Source organism: Amyelois transitella, chromosome 7 (assembly GCF_032362555.1).
Source record: "Amyelois transitella isolate CPQ chromosome 7, ilAmyTran1.1, whole genome shotgun sequence".
NCBI lineage: Eukaryota > Metazoa > Arthropoda > Insecta > Lepidoptera > Pyralidae > Amyelois > Amyelois transitella.
The window spans coordinates 7,541,498-7,567,036 of NC_083510.1; the positions used below are offsets into that span (position 1 = coordinate 7,541,498).

Sequence of the window (25,539 nt, forward strand, 5' to 3'; positions counted from 1 at the left end):
TATCTTGTTTCATTTACAAACATTAATGTACGTTTCGTCACCGCGTGACCGTCACTGTACTTATTCATATTATTATTCACGTGTACAATCTACTTACCTATTGTACTTATTATATATGTTATTCAAATCTACATCCTTGACGCCTACTCTCCAACAACCATTAAAATGTGTAGTAGAGATTTCAAACGCAAAACATAAACATCTGTTTTTGAGTTTCGATATGAAAGCCCAATTATATCTATTAATTCTCGTAATGCTTGGTGTAGCGTGTTCTGCGGTAAGTGTGGCCGGTGTCCTAATAGCCTCGGTTTTACTAATAAACGTGCAAAATCATTTACCCATTATTTTAAGGTTGCCTTTATACGCGGTATTTTGTGTTAGAATGTGCGTGGCGTTTGGTTCGCCTGCACCAAATTTAAAATTTGTGCATGGAATGAAATAAATTATAATTTTGTAGGCAAAAACCGCTGTGAATAGTATTTTTATTGGAGTCTGAAGATTCTATGGTATTTTAAACTACGTAACTTAAACCAGAGTGATAAAATTTGATAAAGTTATCTTCTTTATTTGTCGGTCTGACAACATGTTGTCATGGGGTTAAAAGCCTTTATACCTTCTTTCTTTATACCTTCTTTCCATTTTCAGAGAATACTGTTTCGGCGCAGTGCTGATTATTGTGAGTACCCATTACACTTATTATTGTGAGTACCCATTACATTACTTTATTTTTCGTCATATGTATAAAAGGCAAATTTAAATACAATCTTTCAATGGGCAATCAAAGCACTTAAATAATTTTGCCCTCATTTTTATTTGAACAGACAGTGATATTAACATATTTATCCTTTATCTCTAGAACTTCTCTGAAATCTTCAAAGAATACGTAACTGTGACAACATACAAGAAGGATAACATTTCTAAACACACAAGAACTTGACTCTTTCCTTATAAACTAGATAATATTCATATTATGTTCTCAAAAAAAGACTACCTATTTAAGACATTAAAAATTAAGTTTTAAAAATCGGAGTTCTAATGAAAGCAAAGTTGGCGTTGACACAATATTTGTTTTAGTCACAATATCGGCATGAAAGAGTTCTTGCAAAAATTAACAAAAAACGCAGAGCGATTAAAGTAATATGTTTTATACTCTTAAGGCATAGGGATTCAAATAATAAGTTCATTTTAAGCTAACTGGTTTTTTGTGACAAACTAAGAGCATGATGTATGAATTTATATTTCTATAAAAAATTAATCGTTTCATAGAACATAAAATCCAAACTAATTTTATAATGACGCAAAATATTATTTCACAGAAATCAACTGTTTAATCAATGATACTTACCGATCAATGATAGATATTATATAATGAAAACAATCTGAATAATTTATATTTTGGCCTAAATATTAATGAAAATATTTGTTTGGGTCGGTTTTTAAATATGGCTCTGTTTTTATTATAACAAATTAAACATTTATTTTCCAGTAATCGGCTCCACAAATTTCGGAGCGACAGTCACATTTGGCGAACGATATGTAGACGATTGCCTAAACCAACAAAATCCACCGTGGCGATGCTTCTCAGAACAAGTGGGGTTCAACTCTGATTGGTAACCTGGGTAAATTTAATAATGAAGCCTTAATTAATAAAAATGAATACATTATTAATATCGATAAATTTAGTTCACTGAAATTTACAAGATAAAAAAGTCGATAGGAATTTAAGGTTGTTTCAAATCCCTGGCAGATATTTTTTCCTTTAAAAAATATCATTTATAATGTACTTATGCTTATATTTTTAATAGCAGCCAATATACCGTTCTTTCGGATATTCGTTAAATATTGCCATGCAATGTGGAGAGATGTCCGTAATACTCGTAGTTCAGACATACAGCTTTGATTAAAATTGGTATATTCTAAACGAAGGAGCTTGTAACGCCAAACCTCAGCTGACGATGCTTCATGTCACATCCACCGAATTGAAATTATTTTTGGATATTATCTGTTTATAAATAGGTAAAAGTCCGTAATGATGCAGAATGGAGATAATTTCGGAATTTGTCAACTGCTGTTTTAGAAGACAAATTGACAACTGATAAAATATTTTATTTAAATTTTATACACTTCAACCTACTTAACTTAAGGTGTTTGTCTAGTTACACCTAAAATTAATAAAGCGTTACCTACATATTATGCTCTAAAATCTGATTTCTTCAATAATAATTTAGGAGAATGTATAGTTGCATACTTAACGAAATTTAGACTTTCAAGATCTGTAGAATGAAAATATATATACTTAGTAGTGTTAGATAGGTATCATCCCCGCTGTGGATAGATGTACGCAGAACAGAAAGTAGTAGACATTTTCTTGTCAATGGAAGCTTGCTAAAACTAAATTATATGATAAAAATATGAGTTGACACGATAGAAGAAGAACTTATCAGCAGCATCAAGTCTCCTGCGGAATATAACCCACTTTCACAGATTTCCACGATGCGAATGCGAATGCGGCCCACATCCAGCGTCTTGCATAAATCCTAATAAGGTCCTCAGATAATCAATGGCGTGTTTTTTGCCGATCGCCAATTGTACTCTACGGTCCGTTCGCTCTAGGCGTTATAATGTCGCCCACTGCCAGTTCGTGTGACCTTATGTGGCAATGTTGGTCACTTTTTATTTCTATAGATCAATGTTTGTATTTTTCTTTATAATGAATAGACTAAAAACTAATTTTGATGATATTTGGCATTGAGATAAGATGGTCCTTGAGCATCGACATGGGTTCCTTTTATTTACTTAAATTATCAAGAGGATATAAATTATTAAGTTTATTCACTACGAGAGCAAGTCTAATATACCCTTCGTTCGTTGGTAGCCTGAGTGATAGTCCTATCCCTTTTGCACTGACAATATTCCTACCTATTCTGGAAAAATATTAGTTCCATGATCCGAACCCTATTTGAACATAGGAATGCTTTTAAATTCGAGGTTTAGAGATGAGATTTTATTAAATATAGAATTGCCTCATGCCTACGTTTGAAATATGCTTTTCATTAAAACTGGCCTTTGACTGGGAAAAGTGCCTAACAGTAGTTTCGAGAAACGTTATAAATAGTTCACATTTCAGCTAATTATATGTTTAAGCTAGGTATATCTCAATAAATTTAAAGTTATCTTTACTTTCACTAATGTATAATATACTCTTATTTTATTCTTTTAAATTAGTTGAAGAGAGACTACCTATGCTGACTAATTTTACCTTTAGTATGATCATTTTTTTTTTGGATGTCTGAGTACAAATTTTTTCAAATAAATGTATCCTAACGTATCTTGTGTTATTTCTGAATCGTTTATCTACTTGCAAAAAATTGAAATTTTGTCTGAATGTATCAACCTCTTTAAACATGCAGCTGCAATTTTGGGCCGCCGAAAAATTCTATTCATGAAGCACTTGCTTTGAGCATGCAAACATAAGTTGCTCTTCGGCCGCGAAGAAAAGTTGGAATAAGAAAAAAAAGACTTCTTCAATTTCTTGCATCTTGATTTGGAATTCATTCCTACAGATAACGTTATTAACAAGTTTAGGTTCAATAGTTGTGTATTTTACGAAATTTGAGAAAAATAATACAAAAGCTTTTAATAATTTTCATATTAGTAATTAAAATATGAAGAACACGTAAATTTTATTTTAATTGAATGCAGCTTCTCGTGTAAACGGTGACTACGTAATGAGGATTGCAATAATTAATTGGCAAGTCCCAGTTATCGAATTGTATATTTAACAGTTTGAACCAGCGCTGCGCCTAAAGTTTGCTATACATAAGTTTTCCTTTACGCTGGTCGAAGGTAAAGATTGGCTGGTCGGTAAATTAGTTGGTCGGTCGAGTTTCTGCTGCTTGCAAATTTCACAATGAACTATTGACCACCAACTAACTATGAACATCGCCTAACTCGCCGATAAGATCGATTTACTCGAGCTGAACCCTTTAGACTCGACAAAGTTTGTGGCGTACAGCTCCCGAGGTTATCTAAGTAATTTCTGGGATTTGTTTGAATGGAAAATCTTTTAAATGTACTGAGAGCGTTTCACCTTTTGTTATTTGAATTCTTCCAAATATAATTATATAATATCGAGTTTTCTAAAAAGTAATTTTAATCACTCTTAAATAAATGTAAAATGTTGATAAGATGTGTAGATTTGTGGTTGTTACTTTTTCACGCAATAACAACTGGACCTATTTTCATTAAAACATTGCAGTCTAGTTACCTATATGCTTAGACATTGAATATGGAATAACTGAGACATAATTTATAGAGATTAGAGACAGACAAAGTCATTTCTTGATATTAGTCATCCCAAATGCCACGACAAACTAACAACATGATTGATCTAAGAACTAAACAATCTCTTGATAAAACCGCTAACTTGAAAAAGAGTTAGCAAGTATCCAAACTATTCGTTCCTACACGGATGTTGGAGAAATCACGGTAACCATGATAAAATACTTGAGGAGACTTCGTAAACAGATTTTGTTTCGAGATGTTGTTTCTTAATTGCAAATTCCAACGTAACGGACAACATTCTTGTGTAGAAGCGCCTTTTGCGACCCAATACGCAAGTTTAAGAGGCGTGATCCCCACTGATCCACAAAAATTGTTCCGTGTTGGGTAACATCAAAGGCTAAAACGACGCAGAACTTCTTTGAAATCTGGTTGTCACTTTGTCTGAAACATTTTACGTTTGACATAAATTGTATATATTTGCAGTAGACAACTTTTAAATCCATAACTAAGGCGTTTCGGTGAGTTTTTTTTGTTTTATATTGAAACCTCTGAATAGATTTAATCCTTGAAATATATATCTCGCTAATAATTAAATGGTTTTTATCGTGTTTAATATAATTCAATTGTAGAGAAATATTTATAATAATTATTTTTAAATGAAACAATAATTGTAGCTATGTGATTTTTTATGAAGATGTCTCTACATGTCCCAATAATTTGATTATAGTTAGTTTGATTTGGTATATGAATAAATAAGTGCAAGATGGGTACGTAAGAAGCTTAAATAGGAGCACAACAGAATAAATCTTTTAAAGGTTCCTGCTTAATTAAATCATCAATACAGTCTCGGAGGAAAGGTAGGCCGCGAAGTGATTAACTGTTGGTACAAATACTTCTTCGACTACCCATAAAAGTGGTATTCTATTTTGTTTGCATTCCTTGTAATTTAGCAAATTAAATAAAAAACTTCACTCTACCCTTCAAACATAATTTTTTTCAAGATTTATTAACTTTCATAAAATCATTTAGTCAAACAACATTACATGAAGCCATAAAATTATTGGTAATTTCGCACATCGATATGACCATAATAATATTGAAGTGTTGTTTGATATGGTTTTGATTGCCCCTAGTTATTATATAATAATTCTAATTATCACCATAACAACTAATTGATATAATACAGTAACTTCTCTGTAGATATTGATAACGACGTTCAAGAGATAATCCAGGATTTGTGTGCCGTAAGCAGGAACTATGGTCTATTTCGTTTGATCCTTACCAATATTCCGTCCCCGAGGACTTTAATACCTGTTAATTGGCAGAATGGGTACCTTTAGCCTTACTTTATATATACATATGTATGTATCAACTTTGAATGGGAGATTTCATTTTGTGATAACACCACCGTCATGAAAAGTATCTGTAATAATATCTGAATCTATTACAATTATGACCCACAACTAGTTTTTTTTAATGAAAATAATGTAAAAGAAGTGTCCTGTATTTGGAACCGAAAGGAATAAAACAATGTTTCAAATGAAGAAATGAATTTTATTTTTCAACGAATTGTCATAATATTTTCTTTTTTTTAGCTTCCCAAGCATTGATATTATCTGAAATCAGGTAAAAAGTATATACAACAATCCATTCAAAATTGTTTTTTTTTAATGGAACATATTTTAATTTCTTTATTTATCTTTTTTTTTATAATCTTCTGAAAAATGTTGAAAATATTTCACCTGATATTAAGGTGTGACAAACGTTCCGCAGAAAAGTACAACGTTTTTATATAATATGTAATAAACAACGGGATGATCTACGTTAAAATTATATTCCTCTGGCTTTTCTGTCAGTGATGTTAAAGTTACACCAAAGGCTGAAAAAATATGGAAAGTACATAGTAGTAAGTATAATGACAAAAGTATAAGTTTTATCAAGATGTTGGTTTCGGGTGCTATTGCTTCATTGGAGTTGATAAGAGGTGCAAGTTTAATAAATGTAAAGTCACCACCGCTAATGTAAATAAATTTGTTAATCTTATTCAAACATTGAGCTTTGTTAGTTCAGTTCTTTATAACCTTTTCACCTTATCTAACAAAAGTTCCAACAAACAAAATCAATTGTTTGTATATGACGACAAACACAAATGGATGATCGGCTTTGAATGTAAACTCCTGAGGAGCAAGGGGCAGGGATTTGGTTGATACAACGAGAGCTGAAAACAAAATTACAATATTTGCAGATTACAATTTTTATCAGAAGAGATGTTACTTACATTGATGTATCTTTTCCGCACAGAAAGAAAAATAATTCAGTTATTTCTTGAATTCATTTCTGTCAAATGTAATGGAATTGTTTAGATACATCGTCTAGTAAGATTTCTTGAAAAAGGTATGCGTAGAGCCATCTTCTAATGATTATCTACTTTTTTCGATCGAGCTCTTAAGTAACTACATTAAAGTTTGACATACCATTTGCTGCCGCCGCTTCGGATCCTTTCTCGTCAGCTGTGAAAGTAGCCTTTTGGATGGCATTAGAAACGTATAGGATTTCCTTCGATGTTATTATGTTAGACAAACCAGAGTCATCTGGGTCAAATATTCCAGTCACATCCAGCTGTACAAATATTTGATTTTTTTGATTTTTGAATTGATTTTTAATAAATAATTCGCCACAAAATTACAATTTTAGATCAATGTAGTACGGATAGTACTACCAAGCAACCATTGGTAGAGATGAAAAGAAACAAGCGTTATGGAGGTCCTTATGAGTAGATAATAGATAGGGGCAAGCGAAGGCGAATATTGCTTAACTAATTTGTAAGAAATTATTTTTAATAGCAGAAAATTAATTCCATTACCATTTGTAAAATTTCCTTTAAATCGATTGTTGAAGAACTGTCAATTTTTGGAAAAGATACTGATACAGTTTCTAGCGACAAACTGTCAATTGCATCATTAAATACGCTCTTGTCTCTTAGTAAATCAACTAATGGAACCAATCCATCTATTTGGTTAGGTAGGAATGCTATCAATTTCAAGTTTTTGCCGACGTAAGGTAATTCTAAAACCTAAAAGAAAAATAAGTTAATATTAAGAAATAGAAATAATGATTTTTTGATTTAGGCAGATAACTTCGTATTGTCAAAATACATAATAAAATATGTATATATTCAGCCCCTGGCTTAAATATTTAGATTCCTGTGTTAAAAATTCTTATCCGTTATTGTTTACTCACGTTACAAAAACATACCTTAGCGTCAATAGAAGGGATTTCAGCATAATTGAACTTAGATTTTACATTCATTCTCATAACTTGGTTAATTATATCTTTAGTGACATAAAAATCTTGGTATATAGTATTCTCTGGATTAAATTGTGTCTGCCATGTTCCCTGAAAATTAAAACATTTTCTAGTAATGCAAAAATTTGTGTCTTGGTTAATAGCTATACTTAGTAAAAATATAAAAAAGCTTACCTTAAAATAAATTGCATTGGCTAAGATAAGTCGCGTTAAATCATTGATCATATCAGGGGAAACAAGGTCTTGAATATTTCCATTTGTAATATAGCTCACCTGTACAGTATGAAAACAAGAGAGTTACTTTTCGTAAATAATTTTAATAAATTTTGTTCGAATCAGCAAGTTTACAGTTGCAATTGTGTTATATGAGGTAAAATATCAGAAATAATTTGAATGATTGAAATGCAATCTGGTCATATTAAGAAAAAATATAAGTGTAGGTGAGATCCGGGACAAACCTCAGGAGGGAGAAAAAGTCTGAAGGTGCTTTTGAATGTCTGTTCTATTAATACACTTTAATATAGATTTAAATCAAATTTAAAACACAGGCATAGCAACCCTTCAGAATTAATTAGGTGATCCGTCGATCATTGAGCCATCTTGTTAAGCGTGTTTTTTTTTTTCAGAACCAATAACAGATCCAATAGGTATAAGTCTTGTGACTACTGTTATTGTTCTGTCGTATCTGTAGGAAATAAAGAAAAAAGGTTTATAATGATAATGACCCAATCATTAATTTGTGATGCAGCGTCATCGGGATCGTAAACATTAATTGTTCCCACTTCAGCATCAAACACGCATGACGTGTCTTCTTCAAATGCTTTAGTCAACTGATAATCTTGATTTACATACACTCTAGCTCCTAAATCAAGTGTATTACTTTGTTCTGAATTCACCATGTCAATTAGTTGGGGAAAACTGGAACGGATCTGTGAAAAAATCGTATTTGAAGTTTGAAAGCTTATTTGGATTTGCGAAAATATGTTCAGAAGAAGGCCTATAAATATAATGTCGTGCGTGATTCTTGGCACTTTCGTAGAGTAGGACCTCTTCATCTCTTTCCCATGGACGTCGTAAGAGGCGGTCTAGAATCATGGTCAAAAGGCGCACCCCGTTCTCCTCTTTAGAGACTGGGGTAAGGATGTAACCGGGATTAACACCAGAAGAAGTTCATTAATTTTATGTAACTTTCGAATCTCTTTGAGCATATTTAATTTATTTTTCCCGTAAAAGGCTTAAAAAGGTTTATTTGTAATAATTTAATTTCACTTAAATATACCTGATTTTTATTCTGAAGGTTAAGCAGATTTAACAGTTGCGATAAAGATAATCCCTCTGCATATAACGCTAATTCTGCCAGTGGTATCAACACAGAGAATGGTGATATTATAAGATTCTCATCAGGCTTACTCTTGAGTAGTTGCTGTAATTGGATAAACACAAAATTATAATTGAAAAGTTCTAGCCAGTGATAAAGTGAAAAAAAACTAATAAAGTTCAAAATCTAATTCTATTATAAATCTATGTTTTATGTATTGGTTTACTATAAATAGAAAATGGTAGAATATCTCTGGGACTTAACGTAAATACCAGATCAGTTTTTGGTATTAGGTTTCAATATACTTATATAGGGTGAATTTTTGTTCGGTAAGGAAATTTTCAGAGCTTGTTTGGACGATGAAACGGAGAAAGTTTCCATCAAAACGAAAAGCAAATACTTATTTATATTTTTCTTTAATATCGTCGTTCACATTATTTTTTGCTTTTTATTATATGTTTTAATGGAAACCTGTGAAAATGGTATAAAATATTTTCAGTCACTTTTGGATTGTCAGGCTGCCTCGGCCTGTTAGTGTCGCCTTGAGTGTAACATCTCGATAAATTAACTAATTCGAACACGTGGCTCGATAGTAATAAACCATTATAACCGAAGTTGTAAATGAACTTTGCAGTGGTTGATATAGGTATTAATAGGAGAAGCTTATGACTAATGGTGTTATTCTATCGGCAGAGATGATGATCGTTTGCAATAAGAACAAAATTCTACTAGCATAGAGGAAATTTCCAGTGAAAGCTGCATTCCCTTGTTCCAAATCATACAACTGTTCTTTGTCTGGTGGGGGAAGATCAGGGCACACTGATTGAGGCGGTGCTGAAACAAATTATTACTTTTACTAATATATAAAATTAACGTCAATCTTAAATTTTTGTAACTCGTATTTTTTATCTATATTTTTTCAAGTATAAACGAGACATTGTTATTCACTTTAGTTTGTACTAACATATAAAACTTACGTCAACCTTAAATTTTTGTAACTCGTATTTTTTATCTATATTTTCAAGTATAAACGAGACTTCTCTCTGTGGTTTATATTTTTGAAAGGACCAGATCATATTTTTTCTTTCTTAATTATTACATAAGTGCAGTGCATTAATTTCAGTTTGAAGAATTTATATGAATAATTTTTGACATTAAAGGATGGAATGAATACTTACAACATCGTTTGAGGTATTTTTCGAACTCTTTCTCTTTATTTTTCATCATTGCATGATTTTTATCGAATTCTAATTTTGAGACTTGAAACACAAAAATCTGAAAGTACTTTAGTGGCTTAATATTGGGCTCCGCCAAAGAAAGCATGTTTACATGCAGTGAGTGACATGCGATTTGACATCAGTATCCAATTATTATTCATTAAAATGACGATTTGAAAAATCACTACACTTAGTATATTAACTTATTTTCGTAAACGTTTTGCCATTACAGTAGTCGAAATTGTGAAGCAATTTGTTTAAAATTCTTAGATGTCCAAAACAATTAAAAAAGTAATAAACGATAATAGGAGTAAATAAAACAGTAGGTTTATATTTGTACATATTATTATTTATGGTACATCTTATTACTCTAATGACTGTGGCTAGCGCCTTTTAAAATAACGAAGATATTACGTACGTACTTATATCTAAGTCATGCAGTTTTGAATTTATGGCTAAAAATATTCTCTAAAAAAGTTCAAAGAGTTTAAGAAGTAAGACGTCACCCTATTGTAATTAATATATAATCAGTTCAAACAGTTAATTATTTATTAAACTTTATATAATTCATATAAATATAACAAGTTTAAAGACAACAACAAATTTTAAAACGAAACTTAAATAAATGAATTTTGGTAAACCTAAATGGTACAGTAATAATTAATTAAAATTGTAATATAATCTCAATTATCACATTTACATTTATCAGAATTAACACAGACTCCTTTGGAATCTCTGTAAGTGTTGCTGACGCATCGGCAAGCTGGTTTACAAGGCACAACAATTCCAATTTTAAATTTAGGGCATTTCGTTTTATTGATAAAATCTGTGCAGTTTTGACCGGGGCATACCGGGGGACAAGAGTTGTATTCTTCATTTTCCCCATCGCATGGGAATGCAGCTGAAATAAAAATATATATTTTAGTTGATGATGACGATATCATCAGAAACATTCTGGCTTTGTTCTCACTCTCCCTATGATGGACTGATTCAACCACCATCGAGGATTGTGTAATAATTACAGTGGAGCTATTATCGTCTAATAAAAATTGAGACTTCTGTAATAATAGCTTTCGAGCGTGTCATATTTTAAATTTTCTATATGTTTATTAAATTTATAAAAAAAATTGTAGGTACTTACGACATTTAGAAGTCGGGATGCATTTTCCAGTAAGTCTGTCTCTATGGCTGTTGAATCCACAAATGCACCTGGGTCGTAAGCATTTCTTAGGCGTAGGACATGATAGCGTATAATTTCTTGATTGCGGACAATACTCAGCGTCGCACTGAATTGGCGGACATTTTGAATATATCTCGCCTTCAGGGCACTCTGTTAAACAAATGTTGATTTATTTTTGAGTTCAAAATAAGCATGTACTAATACATGTATTGATACTAATTATAATAGGCATTTCTCCCATTTTAGTGTGTTCGTGTGTTCTCAACTTGAAGATAATGTCTACCTTATACAATTAAGTCAGTATATGTTATTAGTAGATATTGAATTTCACTTACCTTCCATTACCAGTATCAATTCGCATCACCATTTATTTATTATTATATATTATTCAAAAGCATTTCTTTGTGATTTTCTTTTCGTTATTAAATTAGGACCAAATTTTCCGTTTGACTCTTAAGCAAAATAATTTAATATATAATGTTTTATCTATAAGGTGCGTCAGTAATATATTTTTTTAGTATTAAAAGCAGGTATTAAGTATTAATTTATTTCGGGTTAATAGGTTTTGCTTGGCAAATTATTTTACGAGTTATTAAATATTAGTGTTGTATATATAACGCAGTGTTTTATTAGACATTAAGTGTTGTACTTATTATAACTTACCAGTACATTGGCTGCTTTCAACGCAAATCCCTTTAGAGTTTCTGTAAAAGCCTTTGAGGCATCTACATTGAGGCTTGCAAGGTACAACTATACCGATTCTAAATTTAGGACAAGAAGAGTTTTCTAGATAGTCGGTACATGTCTCCCCGGGACAACCAGGAGGACAGGATTGGTATTCTTCGTTCGGCCCATCACAGGGGAATGGGGCTGAAAAAATAACACTTTGTTAAATCTTAATATAAAAAATTACACAATTTAAAGACATTTCTTGGAAGTGTTTGATAATGTCAATCAGCCAGATTAAACAAAAATACACCAACAACCGTGTGGTTCCCGGCACCATTTCAAAAAAGAATAGGACCACTCCATCTCTTTCCCACGGATGTCGTAAAAGGCGACTAAGGGATAGGCTTATAAACTTGGGATTCCTCTTTTAGGCGATGGACTAGCGACCTGTCACTATTTGAATCTCAATTCTATCATTAAGCCAAACAGCTGAGCGTGGCCTATCAGTCTTTTCAAGACTGGTGGCTCTGTCTGCCCCGCTAGGGATATAGACGTGATCATATGTATGTATGTATGTACACCAACATTTTACAGTCTTATGAATGCTATATATATATAGTTCATGTGAAATAGGACTACTCCATCTCTTTTCCATGGAAGTCGTAAAAGGCGGCTAAGGGATAGGTTTAAAAACTTGGGATTCCTCTTTTAGGTGATGGGTTAGCAATATATCACTTATTGAATCTCAATTCTATCATTAAGCCTAACAGTTGAACGTGGTCTGTCAGTGTTTCAAGACTGCTGGCCCTGTCTACCCCTCAAGGGATATAGACGTGATTATATGAATGAATGAAAGTGTCTAAAGAGATCGGTGTGGTAAAGATTATTTGGAAACCGACCATCAGTTTTCTATCATCCTTTTGCCATATCGTGTTCGGAGTTGCGCATGTAGCCATTAATTTTCATAGTCAGGTTTTTATTTCATATAAATATATGTGATAATGATCAAGAAAATACTTACGACAGTCACTTGTGCGGACGCACTGTCCTGTTTCCCTATTTCTCTTGTCCAAAATGCCACAAACACATTTCGGTGTACCACATTGTTTGGTTGTGGGGCATATGGCAGGATCATTCCTTGACCGGGGACAATATTCAGAGTCACAATCGCTGCTGTAGACTGGTGGGCAATTGGAGAATGTTTCTCCTTCGGGACATGCTGCAATAATGAATCATAATTTGAAAACTCATGAAGATTGGTAAGGTATGTTAATTTATTTCAACTTGGTTGATGAAGTATCTCATTTATATTAAATAAATCTATCAAATTGATACGATAAAACTCTTGGCATTAGCCCCCTTTTGCAATCACACCTCTGTGTAGTGGCGCCGGGGGTACAACTATGACGACGATTTTGGTTTGAGTAGGTTAGATTTTACACGAAGAGATTTTCGTCTGACATCCGCAATCTTTGCACACATGTTGGATCAAGGTTATATGTCCAGTTACCTGAATGTGCATGTTCTCTCACGATATTTTCCCACACCGTGGGTTAGCAATCTTATTCAAATAACTCTGAAAAGAGTCGTTGATACACCGCCGTGATAGGATTAGAACCGATATTACCTGTCTAATAATAAAAAAAGAAATCTCACATTCACATTGATCTTCAGGAACACATTTGCCATTAGAATTTCTTAGGTACCCTACAGCGCAGAGGCATCCCTTAGTGCAAACTGATGGCACAACAGCTATGCAAGCAATCTCTTGTCCTTTTTGAGAGCAATCTTGTATTCGACATACTCCTTCCGTGCAGTTTGAAAATACCTCCCCAGATTGACACTCTGAAAAAAGACATTACATACATACATAAAGTTTTTCCCAAAGTGGTAGGCAAAGACTACATCTTTTCACTTCCCTGCCACGATACCATGATCCTTGCATACTTCTTTAGCTTCATCAACATTCATAACTCTTTTCATCCAACCTCGATGGTAGGATAGGGTTTAGATAGGTAGGGTATTTTACGAAATATGAAAGTAATTGGAATAGTAAATAGAAACTGTCTAAATTATCTTACCACATTGGTCCGTCGGAACACAAACTCCCTTTGAATCTCTCAAGTAGCCGTCCCTGCATATACATCCGCCTTCACATTTGATGGGATCAATACAAAGCTGAGGTTGGCTCAATTGGGAACAAAGTCTCCTGTCACATCCTCCATTGACGCAGGTAGAGTAGACCTCATTAGGACCGCATTGATTCGCTGAAATACGTAAAAATAATCCTACCATAAAAAAATTTTACACATGCATACTTAAGCTGTGATGTTAAGACTACACAGTATTCTCAAGATTTCCTTCTTCTTAAATTTAAGAGCTCTCGTCTGTGGAGTTAAGCAGAGCTTACTGGTATGTTGTAACGTTTACTTTTTGGTTTATATGATCAAATTATTTTATTCTTGGTCTTCCTCTTCCTCTTGTACCATGAATTTTTCCTTCTACGATAATTTTAAAGTTTTCCTAACTAATATAGGACTAGAATTAAACAAAGAAATTGAAATAATATAGGACTACGTTCTCTCGATTTCATTTCCAAATGATAGATTGCATTTCAATGAAATTTAAACAAAGTTCAATAAATTTCACTTAATACTTAGTGATAATGAACTTACTGCATTGTTTGGGCAAAACGCATTTGCCGGTGTTGGTGTCCAATGCGTATCCATCAATGCAGTCACACCCGTTGATGTTGCATATAGCTGGACATGCGACTCCGTCAGGATTGTTGTAGTTGGAACAAAGTCTACCACAGTTCACTCCACATCCAGGTCTTGCATTAGGGTCACCTCCACATGAAGCTGTAAAGCAAAAGTCAGGTGAAGCATAAGAAGTAAGCAAAGATCGTTATAAACAGAAGGATGTAGTCTCTATCTCTGTTAACCCTTCCGAAAAGAAGCGTGATATAGTTGTTTTGTAAAGTCAAACACACTCAAAATCGAGTACAATCGCCTGTAGAGAAAGTTGCCCTCAATTCATACAAACCAAACCATTCAATTTGTTCTGCACACAAATTCATTGGTTTGGTTTGTATGAATTGAGAGCCATCTTTCTCTACAGGCGATTGTACTCGATTTTGTCTAAAATTTTGGCCAACTCTTGTTTACTGAGTAGTTCCTGCAAAATAAATCAAGTTATTATACTTACGACACTGGTTCCCAGGAACACAAACGCCATCAGAATTCCTAAAATACCCAGAGTTGCATAGACATTCTGGATTGCTCGGACATTTCCCATTAGCAAATCTTGGACAACTGACGGGAAAACCAGCGTCTTCGCAGCTTTGGGGAACACATTCTGCATCAGGACAGTCTACGTATCGCTCATTTTCACCGCAATTATCTAAAAAAAATGGAAGGATAGTGTAAAAACAGTAAGTAAAATATTGCTGAAGCAGGTGCTTTATAAATTAAGCACGCAATCTGGTAAATTAGCTATTCTGTCTCATATAAAAAATTCAGATTTAAAATCTTTGCTTGAGCAATTAAGGAATAATCAAAGATTTTGCAAATTTGTTGTACAGTCTTTTTTAAAAATGATATGCTGGTCGAAGAGCTGTTAGTTTGGTTTTTGTGTAGAAAGAAAATGTGGGTTTTTTCGTCAGATACCCATTGGTCTACAAATTGGCTTGTTTTGAATTTTTATTTATATTGGAATAAACAATTGCACCTCACTGGGGACCATTGAGACTGGTCTTAAAGTATAAACCATAAAATAATTAAATTACAAATTTGTTTATAACTTACCAGGGCATTGAGTAATTGGTATACATATATTATCACTGTTTCTGGCAAACCCATCTTCACAATAGCACATTTCGTTACATTTGATGTTCATGATGGGACAATTAGTTTGGTTTTGCTGATCCAGGGTTGCACAAACATTATCACACGCTGTGCCACATGAGTAGAATTCATTTGGTCCATTGCATTGCACTAAAAATTAAGGCAAATTATAAAGATCATATATAACTAATTTTGCTTGCATATGCAGTTAATTTTAATTCAATAATAATAAAAATGTTCAGAGTAAATTTGAAGGAAAAAGCACATCTACATTAAATGGAATAAAATGTGCCCTTCGAATCATCAAGATTAGAAGGTCATATTTTGCTGGATTGCCCAATGATGTCGAACCTGATAAATGTAGATGGTGCATCGCCAAAGTTACTATGCATATGGAAAAAAATCTGATGTCAATCCATTAAATGAATATGACTTACAGCATTGATTTTTTGTGATACATTGGCCAATTGAATTCCTGTAGAATCCAGGTTTACAACGACAAGCTCCTTTGCAATTGGCCGGGTCCGATGGTTGAAGAGGACAGTTGTATACTTGACCAATACTGGCACAAGTTCCAGGGGAACAGTCTGGACATTGCTGGTATTCTTCATTAGGATTGTTGCATTCGATTTCATCTAAATAATAAAATTATATTATTTAACAACTTTATTCTTCTTCTTCTTTGTCCAACCCTTATCCCATTATTTGCGGTCGGGTCTCCTAGCTAATTTGCGCCAGGGTAATCTGTTCTCAGTTGTCACATCGGGAAGTAGGTCTCTGTCGATGCTTGACTACCAAGTTAATGGAGCGCGATCTCGTTCTCTTTTAGCTTCCGGTAGGTTCAAGGCGACTTGCACCACATGGTCCTTATTGAGACTCATTTTGTGGCCGTAACATTTAAGTCGTACTTCAACAACTTCAGTAACACATAAAAAACTGAGTAAATGGAAATTTACTGGATGCTGACAGTTTATGGACAGCAAATCTTTTTTCGAGTTTAGGATATAACATCTAACCTAAACTCGAAAAACTCTGTCGCGTCTTAACTTTAAATGTAGTAAAAAACAAAACTTACTGCCTGGACAGTTTTGGGGTAAAACACATAAGCCAGTATCGGTGTCTAGAACATAGCCCAGTTTACAATCACAACCGTTTTCATTGCATATATCAGTACAAAATACTTCTTCGCTATTTTTATAGTTTGAACACAGTTGCCCGCAATTAATACCACAACCAGGTTTTGCATTAGGATCGCCTTGACAAGAGCCCGACGCTATATAATGAAGAATTAAAAAATAAGTATTTTAACTATTAAAAAAATCTAGAAAGTTTACGATTTACTAAATAGTAGATAAAATATGCATTATAAAAAAAAAGGATTAACAAGCAGCTTCGCCTAAGTTAAGCAAGATTATGTCGACAAAAAGAAGGGACAACCAGAAGATGTTAAGAAATATAAATATATAAAATAAAATATGTATATACGAGACAAACCTGTACAAAGACATATTTCATGTAATGTTTTTTTTACATGTATAAAGTTTTCATGAAAATAACTTACTAATAGGACATTGTTCCGGTAGAACACATTTGCCAGTTTCAGTATCTAAGACAAAACCTTTTTTGCAATCACACCCATCCGGGTAGCATACGGCAGCGCATGCAATTTGATCTCCAATTTTGTAGTTTGAACAAAGTCTACCACAATTCACACCACACCCTGGTTGCGCATTGGGATCACCATTGCACGAAGTTCTCACTGAAATTAATACATGTATGAAAAAAAATCATTAAAGGTACGAATTTAATTGACAATAGTTTTGGTTGCAAAAATGCGTTGTATACAGACTACTTTCAAATGCTTATCATCATTATATCAACCTCCTGGCGTTTTTTTAAGGTGCGTTTGCCCAAGGGCCGACTATAAAGGCTTTTGATCATGATCCAGTAGTAAAATCGTGTTACTTGTAAAAAAAATTAAAAAATAGAATTACCTAAGTATTTTAAATTCAACATTTTCATTAACATACTTTTGTATATTTGATTTTTTGTAATACCTAAATGGTAATAATATATTTAGATTGATTAGATTGGATCTCACCAGGGCATTTCTCAATAGGTACACATATATTATCGTCATTTCGGGCATATCCGTCCTCGCAGTAGCATTGTTTGTTGCATTGTACGTTAATAATAGGGCAGTTAGTTCTATTTTGTTGCTCCAGTGTAGAACACACATTATCACATTCAGGTCCACATGAGAAGAATTCGTTTGGTCCATTGCACGTCACTGAAAATTGAGTTGTTTCGTAATTGCCTATTCAAAATTTGCATTTTAAACTCAGTAATATAAATAACTTCACTCAGTAATACTCTATTATTACTATTTTATTATCAATAATTGTCAGTTTCGCTATGTTTGTAGTGCAAACAAAGTATTACTACTATTCTTAGTCCGTTTGGTATTCTCATTACTCTTGGTATTGTAGTTAAAGCTGTAAATAAGACATTTGAGAGAAATTTAAAAGAGCTATCAATCAGACTTACAACACTGATCCTCCGTGATGCATTCTCCAATTTTATTCCTGTAATATCCAGGCTTGCAGCGGCAAGCGCCTACGCATTTGCTTGGATCCGACGGTTGAAGAGGGCAGTTGTACACTCTGCCAATACTTTCGCAAGTTCCTGGGGAACACCCTGGGCATTGCTGGTACTCTTCGTTAGGTTGGTTGCATGGGTTTTCATCTACGTAAAATTTATACAGAAATGAAGTAAAAAAAATACTCAATATGAATTTTTGTAATGTGATCATAAGTACTCCAGCTCTAGATAGGTTCTTAAAGATATGGTAAATATAAAATTTCAGAATGAATACAATTTAATTTTTTTAGGCGACGGGCTACCATTTATGTTATCCATCCAATTACCTTAACATATATCCGGATATGTACTATAACAAAATTTAAATTTATGAACTTACTTCCGGGACATTGATCAGGTAAAACACATAATCCGGTGTCTGTATTTAAAACATAGCCGTCTTTACAGTCGCAACCATCCTCTTGGCATAAGTCGATGCATGAGATTTCTTCACTGTTTTGGTAGTTAGAACACAATCTCCCACAGTTTATACCACATCCCGGTTGTGCGTTTGGATCACCTCTGCATGAATTTGGACCTTTAAAAAAAAGTTTTTTTTTTTTTAAAGCAGAAACTGCCTTTTGATAAAATGAAGAATATTTAATTATTTTTTCATATGTCTGTATATTCAACATTTTATCCCAATACGTTAAAAGTGTGCTTAAACAAAATCAACAATTTTTAAACATCCTTAATTTTGACCCATTAGCGTCGAATATTTACTTGTTTCTGTAGATTAGGAACATGTTTTACTGCAAATTAATGCCGACCATAATATATTATGCTTTATAAGAAATAATCACTTGTTCCAACAAACTGTTTTCAATTAGGTAGGTACTTTAATTATGTGTAAAGCTGCTTCAGTATTATGATTAATGTTAGACATTAAAACAGAGTAAGGCATTATGTATGTGGTCATGTTGATTTCAAATAACTTACTTTTAGGACATTGATCGGGAACAACACACTTTCCAGTGTCAGTGTTTAATACAAAACCTTCTTTACAATCACATCCATTAAGGTTGCATATAGCAGGACAAGCAATATTGTTGCTAGCTCTGTAGTTTGAACAAAGTCGACCACAGTTCACACCACAACCTGGTTTCGCATTGGGATCACCATTACAAGAAGTTTGATCTGAAATAAATAACTGCGTGTGAAATGCAATACATTAATTTCATTAACAATATTTATGGTCCTAGGAAGCAAGACTTGAGATGCCAAATAAAATTTGCTGAATATTTAATATACCTACCTCCATAATTATAATCTCAAACGATAATTAGTTATATAAAATTCTTTTAAATTAAATCTTAATAATGAGATTACCTACAAATTTATATGAAGTTCTAGCGTTGATCAAATTTGCGTCCACTCAAGAGAAGAAACCGAATGTGGAATCAAATCTTGTTGATTTTGATCATTAGGTGATTGTCGTTAGGTGATATCAGGACACAAACATGTGGAATTTGATCACCCAGGCGATAAAAGAGGAAAAATCCATGAGACCCACGTTTGAACGCACTGTTATTTTGAGTTGTTGGGGAGTTATTAATTTAAGGTGACTACGAAGATCGACCCATTTAACCTCCGTCACCTGCACGACTAACCTTGGATCGAGATATAGCGACCTACCGTTTTTATCAATAGATTGCTTATAAATGTTTAACTTACCGCCACACTGGTCTTCAGGTATGCAGTTGCCGTTAGAATCCCGAAGGAAACCATCTACACAAACGCATCCCTTGATGCAGGAACCCTCAGCAACAAGAACACAGGGAGTTGGTAACCCTTTTTGAGAACAATTCTGAGGGCTACAAGTTGCTTGCGAACAGTTTGAGAATACCTCGTTCTCATTGCATATCGGTGCTGTAAAAAAATTGAATAAATTAAATAATATTATGTTACTAATTATTAGAACTGGTTATGTTCTAGCTTTTCATGTTAAGGTGTTAAAAAGATTATTCAGTAAGTTAAAATAAGTGATAATCCTTAACCTTCATAAATAATAAATTTCTGATAATTTTGGAATATTATACAAATCTACTTTTTTTTTTAATAAAACTAAATACAATGTTTTCATGGCCATCAAGATAAAAAAATAAAATAAACAGTTGTTACATATTTATTTAATATAAGCCACCTGTTCAAACATTTTGTCAATAATTAACCGTTATATTTATTAAAGTTGAAAACACGTCATAATGTGAACAAACAATGCACTTATTATGTCGGTTATATTAATTTGTATAATTTTTTCTTGTTATTGTAAACAATAGTATACACGTTAAATATTGCATGATTAATTCAAAGTTTTTATCGAAATGCATACACATACATACATACATATAATCACGTCTGTATCCCTTGCAGGGTAGACAGAGCCAACAATCTTGAAAAGACTGAAAGGCCACTAGGCTTTGCAGCTGCAAAGCCTAGTGATAGAATTAAAATTTAAATAGTGACCGGTTTAAGCGTTGTAAGCATTTAGTTAAAAATTTATAAACTTTTATAATTTTTCAAAAATTAAATACATTTGATGATCACCGAAATCCATCCAATAACAACAAAGTTGAAGTTATTAATCAATTAAATGCGTAGATTACACAAATAGGTATATTATTTACAAAAATAACGACATTCAGGTAACAACGTCAAGTGACACAACAACGAGAAGACATAAGATTTCTACATTTCACTTACTGCATTGATCAGGTAGAACGCACGAGCCAATATTGCTATCAAAAACGTAGCCTTTCTTACAGTCGCAGGCATTCTCATAACAAATCGCTGGGCACACCACATCGTCTCTCTGGTAGTTAGAACAGAGCCTACCGCAGTTAACTCCACAACCGGGAGTTGCGTTTGGATCACCGTTACATGACTTGGGTTCTACAATCAGAAGTAAAATAGTATTAAGAAATCGGAATCTTGTTGGGGGAAGTAAGTGTCGTGCGAACTTTCTTTGGTGAAGATTTGACTTCAGGCTAAGTCAAATCAATGAAACAACTGAATTTAGAAAAACTACTACAAATACTTCAGTTCAATAAAGCTGATATTTGAATTGCAAATTTCTTGAGGAGTAAGGAAGCAGAAGAGGGGATTTTTAAAATTCTCATATTGAAGAAAAAATTAGAAATGTGCTGGTTAAAAGCATATTGACACATGATTGAAAAAAATGTATATTGGATAATTTTCCAATTAATACAGAAAGAATTGTAGGTAAAAGCTTAAAGTTTATATTTTTTTTAGACTGCAATTAAGGTGACCAACGAATAAAATAAGCAATTGTTATGGACACAACGCTAATCAATATATACGAGTGTAGCGACACAACATCAATGTAATACCAGAAAGTATATACAAAAAAGCTTTATTAAATTCTATGAAAATCTTCAAGTAATGTTTTGAAATCTGTGATAAAAATTATGTCTTACCATTATCAAAGACAAGGCATTTTATAACGACCTAACCTTTTTGAAACATTTGAATCCACCCACATTAAATTGCATCCCAACGGATATGTCGCTCGACAAAATATCTACTTACTAGGGCATTGTTCCCGAGGGATGCAGATACCCTTATCATTTCTGGCATAGTTATCTGAGCAGCGACAACCCGGTTTGCAGGCAGGGTCGCCCACTTGAGGTGGAACTTGGCATAAAATCAAACTGTCGTCGACATCACATCGTCTAGGCGGACAAGGTGCAGGGCATGCGTCGTACTCTTCGTTTGGGTTGTTGCATTTAGCTACGGTAATGCATTTTATTATTTCGTTGCAGGACAAACAAATCATCAAAGTATCATGCAAAGGCTCAATGTTTGCAATATAAGGATTAAAAACAAGCAAAATGTTAACAATTTATCAAACTGAGCCATTTCTATTCTTTAGTCATCAACGGTACGTACGACAGTTTTCCCACTCGACACAATTTTCTTTATCATCTCTAAAGAATCCGTTAGCACACCGACAAGATGGCGGAGGACAGTCAGGGTCTCCGACAGTGGGTGAAGGTCGGCAGTCGATCAGACGATCATCTATACCACAGGTTTTAAATGGGCATTTAGCTGGGCATAGATCATACACTTCGTTTGGCCGAGTGCACTTTTGGCCTGGAATTGACAGAGGAACGTTGAAATTTCAGACGATGTTTCGTTGTTTCCCCAACAACAATGACTTAATTGCAACAATATTTTGTTTGCCGAGGAAAACAATTGAGGTTGTAGTCATGATAGATTAAAACATTTTATGGATATATCATAGAAAGACTCGAAACTTAAATAAGAATATACGAAAAATCTTATTCAAATTACACAAAACTAGTGTTAAAATAATGCAACAAATACCAAATACTTGTTAAGTTCCTTTAACATAAACAATTTAACCATGCCTACTTTGTAGAAACTCCAAAAATAACATTGCATTTGGCGTGTAATCCCTAATTGACAAATATTATCTATCGTTATGGGTAATAGCATAATGTCCAAGAATGCCTCCTTAATTCTACACCAACGATTAAAATAGACAAGCAGCCCAGAAAATTTAAAATCCAAAGCAATTACTAATGTTGATTCTGATTTGCGAATAAAGTTTATTATAAACCAGCGTCAATGCCCAAGTAGTTTACGAGTACAAAACTCTAAATCAATGGCAATAATATTGATTCGATTTGTATTGTTAACCTGGTCAAGTTGTTTGTTTCTCAAATTTTTGCGCCACGTGTAAACGGTAAAACCGGTGGAAAAGAGCTGAATAATAAATAGCAGTCCTGAAGATAGACAAGTTATGTAACATTTTATTTAACTATTTTTTATTAAATTATGGATTTGTCTTCCATCTCACTCGATGGAAAGTGACGATGAAGACTAAGATTGTTCATGCCTATCCAAGAGATACCTAATTTATTATACTTTTAATTAAGAGAAATTTATTTTATTTAAATATTGTTAATAATATTACACGAGTAGTGTAAATTGTGAATCGTGATGTTTTAAACTACTTTGTTATTCCGCCCGTTTTAATAATATTAATGTCGAATTTTCCCATAAATGTAGGGCTTACAAAGTTGCACATACTTTTGTTGTTCTGAAAAAAAAGTTGCTATCAAACAAAACGTGCCTTAGCACTTTTCATGACTCAGCTATACAATATACCTCACGATTGAATTCTACTAATTATGCATTAGTAGAACACCTACTTATCAAAGTAAATATTTTTTTTTGTACTACGAATGACATTTACAAACAATGAATTTCTTTGTTTTCTTGCCGTATCTGTATATCAGTCTCGATGTACAAATTACTTATATCTTAAGTATGATTGATTAAACAATTATATATAATAAATATAATTATCGAGAGAAGAAAGTATCATGCAATCAGCCGATCGGAAAACATTTCACGGAAAAGCGTCATAAGAAACAATACTTGAGTTTCGAAACTAAAAATTAAAAATCTAGCGTAATATAAACTACGAGAGAGAATGAAGATAAACAAAAGTAAAATACTTCATACAAGTCTACTGCTACCCTAACTAGAAAAAACTGAAACTTAATAATTTTGCTCATCGAACAATCTACACACAAAAGTTATATAAGTACAATGTTTATTGCAGTTGCTGCAAATTTCCCTAATTTATTTTCAACTGGTTATATTGTTAAATCGTGGTTTACTTTCTGGTGAAAGATTAGGTCTTGACCGACGAGCTGAAAGAGAGAAATATACCGAATTGTGGTCTGTCCAGTGTACAGATGAAGTCCTTACCTTACTCCTCCATGAAAAAATGTGACCTATGTCACGAGCAAAACTCGGGCACTCCATAGTGGTTGCAACCAAGATAAAAACTTCAGGTTGACAGAATAAAAAAAAATAAGAAATTGGCGAAAAGTTTAGACTTACCACCACTATTGTTATCACAACCTCCTTGGGTTTTTACCGTCGTGGTTGTTACTGTTTTCGCTGTAGCTCGGCTGCTGCTGCTGGCAGATGAATTTGTTGACGTAGACTTAGCTCGTGATGATGCCGACGCAGTAGCTGTCGCACTAGATCCGGCGTTGCAATTACCTGTAAATAATAAATCATATAAAAGTCATGTCTGCGACATACTACATACAAGATAAACCAAATCGAGTCTTGTGGGTTCGCGGCCATGCTTCAGAAAGTCTTCAGGCTATTCGGGGAGCAAATGTCTGGCAATGTCACCCCCGCTGAGTTAAGTTAAATGGTGCAGCCTGAAGAAATGACTAAGACTTCGCGAAAGATGATATGCGAGTCAATAGTTAAAACTGGGGAAGCCGAAAACAGGTCAAAGTGTTGAGAGAAAAGAAGGTGGACCATGGGCCCTGAGCGTTGCTGTTGAGGGTGCAATACGCAAAGATAAATAAAACTGTAGTCTCAGTCGTAAAGTTTCCGGTAGAGTAGGATTTAAATCTATCTGTGTACGACGCTAATTAGAAAAAATATATAAGTTTAATAAACAACATAAACAATTCTATGATAATCTTGATTATGGTCAAGCCTTTGGATTGCATATGACTCTGTGTAAAAACCAGTGACTTCTTCGAGACATACACTTCTACATTACATAGGTCTCCGAGTAAGACAGATAGATGGACGGACATATGAACAACAAGTTGACCCACAAGCGTGTTTTTATATACAACAAGTCAGTCGGTTATCGCATAACCGCTCCAAATAACTAAGTATAATTGGTGCGGATATAACAATACTTATACTACAAGATTTGAAATTAATCCCTATATTCCATCATATAGCTAAACATAGCCTTCTAGTTTTTTGACCATTGACCAGTAAGGAATGAGACTCGATTTGTTTGTGTGTATGTCGAATGTGTGTGAATGTTTAGATGGCAATACTGATTAGACTATCGTTTCCGTGATATTTTCAGCCAAGGAAAGTAAATGAAAAGACAAGGTCTTTCTCTCCCTATTAGGTGCACGGAGAATCTCCGAATAGCATTTCTTAGTATAGGTTAAACTCGTATATTAAAGTTCAAGTAAATTTTATTTTTTAGTCCAGTACGAGTCATTCTCAATTATCGACTGATTGTATAGTATTTGA

The 25,539-nt window shown here is 33.5% G+C and overlaps 1 protein-coding gene and 1 long non-coding RNA gene across 2 annotated transcripts in view; one reads left to right on the forward strand and one right to left on the reverse strand.

Annotated features, from left to right (window-relative positions):
* The first annotated feature begins 187 nt into the window (after window positions 1-187).
* LOC106132961 (uncharacterized) lies at window positions 188-1,631 on the forward strand. Its single transcript, XR_001228551.2, has 3 exons — window positions 188-277; window positions 646-676; window positions 1,487-1,631. It is a non-coding gene; the product is annotated as an uncharacterized LOC106132961 (long non-coding RNA).
* A 4,346-nt stretch (window positions 1,632-5,977) lies between these two features.
* The window catches only part of LOC106131409 (zonadhesin), a 34,548-nt gene continuing 14,986 nt past the window's right edge, over window positions 5,978-25,539 (reverse strand). The window contains exons 13-38 of the mRNA XM_060945219.1: window positions 22,369-22,572; window positions 22,009-22,209; window positions 21,163-21,351; window positions 20,134-20,328; window positions 19,399-19,596; window positions 18,800-18,997; window positions 18,367-18,564; window positions 17,921-18,109; window positions 17,381-17,578; window positions 16,895-17,092; window positions 16,257-16,454; window positions 15,781-15,969; window positions 15,182-15,376; window positions 14,650-14,835; window positions 14,056-14,241; window positions 13,631-13,819; window positions 12,996-13,193; window positions 11,969-12,175; window positions 9,642-9,742; window positions 8,870-9,013; window positions 8,316-8,519; window positions 7,765-7,863; window positions 7,540-7,680; window positions 7,148-7,357; window positions 6,759-6,903; window positions 5,978-6,163 (exon numbers count right to left, since the gene is read on the reverse strand). Coding sequence (XP_060801202.1) covers window positions 6,033-6,163; window positions 6,759-6,903; window positions 7,148-7,357; window positions 7,540-7,680; window positions 7,765-7,863; window positions 8,316-8,519; window positions 8,870-9,013; window positions 9,642-9,742; window positions 11,969-12,175; window positions 12,996-13,193; window positions 13,631-13,819; window positions 14,056-14,241; window positions 14,650-14,835; window positions 15,182-15,376; window positions 15,781-15,969; window positions 16,257-16,454; window positions 16,895-17,092; window positions 17,381-17,578; window positions 17,921-18,109; window positions 18,367-18,564; window positions 18,800-18,997; window positions 19,399-19,596; window positions 20,134-20,328; window positions 21,163-21,351; window positions 22,009-22,209; window positions 22,369-22,572 — 4,691 coding nt within the window. The 3' untranslated portion in view covers window positions 5,978-6,032. The remainder of the gene's footprint in view (window positions 6,164-6,758; window positions 6,904-7,147; window positions 7,358-7,539; window positions 7,681-7,764; window positions 7,864-8,315; window positions 8,520-8,869; window positions 9,014-9,641; window positions 9,743-11,968; window positions 12,176-12,995; window positions 13,194-13,630; window positions 13,820-14,055; window positions 14,242-14,649; window positions 14,836-15,181; window positions 15,377-15,780; window positions 15,970-16,256; window positions 16,455-16,894; window positions 17,093-17,380; window positions 17,579-17,920; window positions 18,110-18,366; window positions 18,565-18,799; window positions 18,998-19,398; window positions 19,597-20,133; window positions 20,329-21,162; window positions 21,352-22,008; window positions 22,210-22,368; window positions 22,573-25,539) is intronic.